The sequence below is a fragment of the Phytophthora parasitica genome (assembly GCF_000247585.1).
Source record: "Phytophthora parasitica INRA-310 unplaced genomic scaffold supercont2.54, whole genome shotgun sequence".
In the NCBI taxonomy this organism is placed as follows: Eukaryota; Oomycota; class Peronosporomycetes; order Peronosporales; family Peronosporaceae; genus Phytophthora; species Phytophthora nicotianae.
The window spans coordinates 11,615-18,686 of record NW_008649040.1 but is presented as its reverse complement, the minus strand read 5'-3'; the positions used below and the strand labels follow the sequence as shown (position 1 = coordinate 18,686).

Below are 7,072 nucleotides of genomic sequence, written 5' to 3'. Positions count from 1 at the left end.
AGATATTGTCAGAAGTGTCCCGCCAAATCGGGAGTCTTAATGATTTGGCGGGCACTGTACAAAAGCGCCGAATATCTTCTTTCACACACGTACGATAATAAACAGCAAGGGCAACGATATCACTTCGCAATTGGACTCGGTTAGGACATGTCACTCTCACGCGGCCCAGGTCATGGGTGATAAAACAGAAAAATTCCAGAAATCCTTTGTCCTCAACTATGATCATTGGTCGGAAGTGACGTGCGATCCACCTTGCGAGAAGTTTGTTGACCTGTTGTTGCTCTTTGGGCGTAGCTGTCCGGAGGGGAATCCTTTTCTCTGTATCAGCAGCATTCGTTAACTCATCGACTAAACGACGAGAAACACGCTGCTTTTGAACGCCACCACCGGCGGTAATAACTAGGTTGCCTTGTTCAAGATAAAGCTCCAGTTCAGTAAGATGCTTGGCTTGCATGTGCTCTACCATTTTGTGTTTTCCAACACCTAATTTGTTTTGCTCTCCTACATAAGCATAGTGCTAAATCACCGTGCTCGTTCGTTAAGTCATTGTCGCGAAGTGTGTCAAACATTTCATCAGGAATGAGACGGGCAAAGTGCCATACATCTTTTCTCTTTTGGTTTTTCATGATGTAAAGCCGCAGACCGGTTTCTTGTTTGACTTGGGCTTCTAGAATGTTGATGTTAGGTAGACATGGTGCTTCTTGGTGAAGTTCTGCTTCAGGTGGCGAGGCGGATTGCTGCTGAACACGACCGGTGGTCGACGTGCCTTGACCAAGTATCTGCACTCCTGCCTGAACTGAGGGTCGATTGATCGAGACAGCGTCGGTTTGACGTCGTTGCTTTCTCGGTGTTCGTTGTATTAGAAAAGCTTGCACACGAGGATGACAACCTCGTGGTTGTGTCCGAGGAGACTCCAGGGCACGCCGACCAGATTGATGCACCCTTCCCGGTGTCTGAGAAGCTTGATGCGGGGCTTGCATCTTGGGGAGTGATGCTACTGGCGGTAGTTGCCAGCACGACACGCAGCATATCACAGCATCAGTGTTGTTTTTTTACGGGGCTTTTTGCTTTTTAAAGTGAAAAGCCTCTGTAAAAAAGTAAAAAGCTGATTAAAAACGTGAAAAATGGAGAGATATCTCAGGTGGCTATGCGGCCAGCTCAACTCGCCGGCCTCGGGCACGAGCAGGCCGCGGTTGGCCGCCAGGCCGGTGAGCACCGCCTGTTCGAAGGAGAGGCCGCGCACGAGGCTAGTCACGGCGGGCTAGGCAACGCAGAAACACCAGCAGACGATCGTCAAGGCCAAGACGTCGGCCTTGTTGTCAGCTACAGCCGCGGCGAGTAGTGAAGGAGAAGTTGATGCAGGGCTGGAGTATGCTCAAGACCAAGATGGCGGTGACAGGGCCCGTGGCCGAGCGGAACTATACCATGGGGCTTAATGCCCAGCCGAGTAGTGCTTGATCATGTTTTACGTGCTGGAAACCGTCCCTGTTCTTCTGCGAAAACCTGTCGGTGCTGGCTGAAATATGCTGCGTGAACAAATGTGGCGGGACTTCATCTCGCTGGAGCCGCGGGTCAAGCAGTCCTGTGTGCGCTACGGCAGCCTGCCGCCTACTCGGCGGTTCGATGACTACTGGAGACACACACACCGCACTGGCCCGCAGTAGTTGGGATTCGTCAGTGCCAAAGTTGGCCCTGCATCAGTACAGTCTTCTCCTTCGAGGGTCGACTTGACGGCTGGCGTTGATGCATGCGTGACCATGCAGCCCAGTACATGCTGCTTCGCTATCGTTTCCCACACATCTGAAAGAAAGTTTACTCTCCCACCACTCCGATCTTGGACAGCTCTAACGTCGTTGCGTTGCTCAATTAGATGTTGCTCTGCATACTCGTCCAGAATACGTCCGCCAAGAATGTGGCGATTTGGCACGGCGCCTGGAAGCCCACAGCGAGCATTCAAAAAACCCAGCAAGCGCCGGAATGAACAAAGCTGCACGAAAGAGTCTGGAAGCAGCGCTTCCGCCTGAAATTCGAGTAGTAGACGCCAAAAATTCATTAGTTCAACAGGTGTGAATGCCGGGGGTGAAGTACGTTGGTGTTTGTAGGCTTGCCCGTGTTCACCAGCTTCAGCTCGATTTTCATCACGTTGGGCCGGCTTTCCCGTAACGCGAGCGTAGTACAAGCACTTGTCCAAGTGCTTCTCCCAATTTTCTTTACGCCCACGGATGTGGGTAGGAAATGGAACGGTTGTTTTAGCACTTACATGGGCGGCGTAACAAAACTTGCACACAGTCCACCACTGTGTGCTATTGCAATGTTCATTGAGCCGGTAAAAGTTCATGCCAGCAGGACCTGGTGGACGTCCACGTTTGGACCCGTCATCTTGCAGCCCGGGTAGGAGCTCCATGAGGGTAGGAGTAGATCGGCGGCGGCGGTGTTAATGCGTACGGTGAGGATTCTTCTGTTGTGAATCAAGCTCTCGGTAGTCCCCGGTTGAAGCAGGCTTGGATCCTATTACGTCAACAAAAACGTAAGATCCCTCCGTAAAAATGTTTTAATTGCGCGCATAAAACGCTTCTTACGTTTGAAAGTAAAAATGTAAATGTAGAAATGACAACACTGACAGCATGTCCAGAAGTAGCATGAATTTGAAGTCTAGGGGATTGTGAGGGTGCAGACAGGGGATTCAAGGGAATCCGAAGGTCTTTAGAGGTACCCCCGGGGCGTAGGATAGGGGGTGGGTTCGAGGGGGGTTCGCAGATGAACGTTCTCAGCTCTATACTGCGGGGCTTTGCGGTCGGCTCGGCTAAATTGAAAGTGATCTATTACCAGCATAAGTAAACTTTTGATTTTATCACCCTGATCATTAAATACAAAATAATTAAGTTAAAACTAGAAAGATATTTAATATCCAATGATTTATTGTATTAGCTCAATAAATCTATTTAAGGGAAGTGGTCAATTCGAGGCCGGTTTGCAGGTGCAATTTTTTTCGGAAAGGCACTGCGTCGGACTCCAGTCTCGGAAGTCATAAGTTTTGACAGTTCTGGAAGCCTCCAGAATCTCTCTTTTTTTAAGGAGGTGATTGGCACATAATATGACAGTGTTGGTCGCTGTATTGTTACTTAAAGAAACCACTGGAATTGTGGCGGAGGTTCTTTTAAAGGCCGGAATTAGACTTGTCTTGAGTATATTCATTGGTACACCAGCTTTAGGGGTAGGCCTACTAGAACGGTGCATATCGGTCGTACTTAAGTCATTATCATAGGTTACTAGGTTTGAGAGGTGATGCCATTTTGGAAAGGACTGTATTTCCAGAAGCACGCGGACACAGACAGCGCTCGAAATGTCGAGCGGGGCGCCGGCCCTGCTCGAGTCCCCAGAGCTCGCTGCCACCCGGAGAACCTCGTACGGCTGCTCATGCGTCATGGCTAGCGACTCCCACTTTTTGCTGAAGCCAAGACCTCCTGTGTGATGTAAAACCGCCCGGCAGGGTGGGGGTAACGCTGCCGGATTGGCCCACACGTTCGCCGCAGCCCAGCAAACCCACTTCCTGCGCCTTTCGTATGATCACGGCCCGCTCGACTGGGTGGCCAATGAGCTGTCGTCCTACCACCCAGTCGTATAGATGGTCTTCTGCTGCTTTCGGTAAGAACGTTTTGGGCCCAGGCCGTCCGGCTTTCAGTGACTTTCCCTCCGCTAGTGCCTGTAGCCACTTCCGAATGGTTCTCTCATGAACGCCAGTAACAGCGGCGACGTCAACCACTGTACTGCCGGCTTGAACTTGAGCGACTGTTGCTTGTTTAAAGTCCACCGTGTAGGTAGGTGCCATTGAGCTGGTTTGGAAACGAAAGCTGCTAGAGTAACGCTGCTTCCTGGCAGTGATCGCTCTCCCGCCAGCAGTTTGGATTTCGCGCCAAATCTGTATAAATTTCTGTGAGTTTCGTACTTAGTTGTACATCTACAAATGACATGCTGGGAATCGTAATACAGCGTATGCATTGGCAAATATCACACCGGCCTCGAATTGGAAGTTTCCCTTAAAATAAACTGTTTGACCTCATTTAAAGTGATGAGCTCGATTTCAATACTTTTGATTTTTCAGTATAATTATTATTGGTATGTAAAGTGTTTTATTATATTGTAAAACTTGACGTTAGAAAATCAATAATTATATTGTTCACAGTATTGAAATAAACTATTATTTTCCTATCCTGCCTGTTGGAAGTGCATGCAACGTCGTCTACGATGCCATGAGATCCATTCCACCCAATATGAAATCAAAACCAATTTGTCATGCTTGGTTATCATGAACGCTAGTTTCTAGAAAGATACTCACATGTTAGACAAGAATTCCGACTATCCAAGCAATCATTAGCATACCTTCGCTGCCTGGTGACTACGCCATACAGTCACAGTAGCTTCGGCTTGCTCGCCAAGCTGCTGACAGCGAACAATTCGCCTCCATCGCAATAGCGCACATCGCTGACGCTGTCGTTGATTGACAACACGCAACCGGCCAAGAACCACAGATGAATAACTGCAGAACGCTCGCCACGCTTTAAAGCTGCATTCGACCTGACCCCAGAACTTGTTAAGCAGCAGCTTGCGAAGCAGATATCTGTGGCGGTGGCACAAAGACCCATCATCTAAGAAGCACGACATCATCCAGAAGACTGTACTTCTATGAAGCAAAAGCAGGAATCTGCATCATCGCACGTAGCAACCGACGTGAAGGGATGTTTATTTAGTGAATGGGATGCGTCGGTCTTCTACGCTTGTTTGTCTTAAAACTTAGACACGTCACGACCGACGAGAATCGCCTTGAGCCAGTCGAGCGGCACCTGCAGACGCAGTCGCCAGCTTCCTAGCTTGGTCAGATACGCACTACGCCAGAGGAACCAGGCCTTCCAACCACTTAGAGTGATTCGGTCATCGTCACGAGGATGTGCCTCGAAAAGCCCCTCGTAGGAACCGAGATACGCCATCATGCCCTTGCTTTGGAAAGCGTACGGCTTGGCCGGCGCTGGATTCTTACCGCGAAGCAAAGAAGTAAGGTAGTTCGCTTGAGACTGCGCCTTCTGGGCAGTAGCAGGCAACGGGTAGTCCAAGATCTCGGCACAGTCACCGATAGAGAAGACGTTCGAGCGGCGAGGCATCCCCCATGGGGCCTTCTCTTCGACCTCAGCGGCTCCCAGTACCTGGCAGTACTGATTAGTGAGAATGTTGCCACGTTTGCTCTTCTCGAACACCGTTAATGACTTGGTGAGCTCGTTCGGACCCACTCCAGCGGTCCACACGACCAGACCAGCAGGGATCTTCTCGCCACCTTCAACCGTGACGCCCTCCGCTGTGACTTCAATGCAGTTTTTCTTAACGATCTTCATCGTGTTGCGTTTCTGGATCTTACGCAGTGCCACAGCACGCAGATGCTTGTCGAAGCCATTGAGGATTTCACCGGAGTCCACTAGCGTCACACCCAAGTGCTTGGACGTCTGTGGGTACTTGTGTACCAGGTCCTGGAGCACCAAATCGTACAATTCGGCACAGAATTCGATGCCTGTGGGGCCGCCGCCTACGACTACAAAGTGTAGCAGACGCTTCTTCTCTTCAGGCGTGATACCAGGTTGCGTAGCTGCTTCAAAGTTCTCTAGAATGCGGTTACGGATCCTTTGTGCATGGTGGATCTCCTTCAAGAAGAAGGCGTGCTCCTCCACTCCAGGGAGACCGAAAGTCAGCGGACGAGAGCCACAAGCCAACACCAGGGCGTCGTACTTGATGTCGTACTTGCGGTGACGACTCTCAGCACTGATAGCAGACTCGACGTTCAAGAGCTTCTTCTCCGGGTCAATGTTCTGCACATTGGCGAAGTGGAAGTCGCTCTCGTGACTGAACATACTGTCGCGCAGAGGCTCAATGATGGAGCGGAATTCTAGGGTGCCCACTGTTGTGCTGGCCAGTAGCGGCGTATACAGGAAGTGCTGCAGATAGAAAAACGTCAGATATTTAAGTTTTTACGAGTTGACAAAGTGAGATTGTGGACGTACGTTACGCTTGGAGACGACGACGAGGTCCACAGCTCGGCCCACGGTCTCCTCGATGTCGACGAGATGCTTACGGCATTGCGTGAACATTTGGTAGCCGGCCCAGCCTGTGCCCACGATGACGAGCTGGAAGTTCGCAGGCTGCTGGGTCTCATCCTGACGGGACTCCAGTGTCGACGATGCACGCTTCCACCACGTTGTACTGGTGCTGCGTGCAGTCTTGGACACGGTGGCGAGCTGGCGGGCCCACATCGTTTCGGTTTGGTCTTGCGGAGATTGGGGGGAAGATAAAGTGACGGTTCGCACATTGGGCTTGTCGCGTTGGTACCCAACGTGGGGTCATCCTGCGCTGGATGATGCCACGCACGTGCTGCTATTGGCTGGTTTAACAAATGATTCGTGTCGCCGATAATCTCGGATTATGGGCACTAATACGTTAGCTGAGAAATACCGGTTGAGCTGATGAAAGCGAAGCTTGATCTGCGTGCCTGCACGCGCAGGCTGCGCAGCGCAGCGTTTATATAGGTCTAGGCATGTGGCCAGGGTGAAGGAGTTTGCATGCTCACAATGTGTGCATATGTCATACAGTACTTAGTACGGAGGAAAGACGCTTGCGGTTTCCATTCGGCAAGTGGCATTTGTGCGATACAGCAACATGATGACGATGCCATCAATCTGCGACCAGCTAAACGAGCGTAAGCAATTCTAAAATATCGCTGAATTTAGTCGACTAAATTCAAAAGCTTCTCCGGGCGCCAGCAGTGGAGAAGCTCTGGATTTTTTTGGCGCTTTTTGGAGTTTATAAGAATGGATACATCGACGTAGGAAGATGAAGTAAACCTCAGTTAATATGTATTTGCTCGCACTCCTTCTGCTCGAGAACTATCCACCAAGCTAGTTGGTTGATTATTTGTTGCTGTCGAAGCAAAATGAAGACATTTATCGCCGCATAAAGAATTTGGCGATCTTTTCACGATAAAACTCGAAAAAAGGATTGAAATTTCGCTGGAAGAGCTTCAAATTCTCGACAA

General features: G+C 50.1%; 4 protein-coding genes across 5 annotated transcripts; 1 reads left to right on the top strand and 3 right to left on the bottom strand.

The window, feature by feature from the left end:
- Window positions 1–1,147: 1,147 nt before the first annotated feature.
- On the top strand, window positions 1,148–1,458 carry PPTG_23845 (hypothetical protein; the record flags this gene model as incomplete). Its single annotated transcript, XM_008913524.1, has 2 exons — window positions 1,148–1,306; window positions 1,363–1,458. The coding sequence occupies 2 exons, from the start codon at window positions 1,148–1,150 to the stop codon at window positions 1,456–1,458; spliced, it is 255 nt and encodes an 84-aa protein (XP_008911772.1).
- Window positions 1,459–1,627: 169 nt separating this feature from the next.
- On the bottom strand, window positions 1,628–2,404 carry PPTG_15777 (hypothetical protein; the record flags this gene model as incomplete). The annotated part of the gene is made up of 1 exon (XM_008913523.1): window positions 1,628–2,404. The coding sequence occupies one exon, from the start codon at window positions 2,402–2,404 to the stop codon at window positions 1,628–1,630; it is 777 nt and encodes a 258-aa protein (XP_008911771.1).
- Window positions 2,405–3,218: 814 nt separating this feature from the next.
- PPTG_23844 (hypothetical protein) lies at window positions 3,219–3,829 on the bottom strand (the record flags this gene model as incomplete). Its single annotated transcript, XM_008913522.1, has 1 exon — window positions 3,219–3,829. One exon carries the CDS (start codon window positions 3,827–3,829, stop codon window positions 3,416–3,418), a length of 414 nt encoding a protein of 137 aa, XP_008911770.1. The 3' UTR covers window positions 3,219–3,415.
- A 346-nt stretch (window positions 3,830–4,175) lies between these two features.
- Window positions 4,176–6,499, bottom strand: PPTG_15776. Of its 2 annotated transcripts, XM_008913521.1 has the most exons (3): window positions 6,045–6,499; window positions 4,381–5,978; window positions 4,176–4,320 (listed from the first exon to the last, which is right to left on the bottom strand). In XM_008913521.1, exons 1-2 carry the CDS (start codon window positions 6,291–6,293, stop codon window positions 4,785–4,787), a joined length of 1,443 nt encoding a protein of 480 aa, XP_008911769.1. In that variant the 5' UTR covers window positions 6,294–6,499; the 3' UTR covers window positions 4,176–4,320; window positions 4,381–4,784. The 2 variants fall into 2 exon arrangements, with proteins under 2 accessions (XP_008911769.1, XP_008911768.1); XM_008913520.1 differs by having other exon boundaries at window positions 4,176–5,978.
- Window positions 6,500–7,072: the final 573 nt, after the last annotated feature.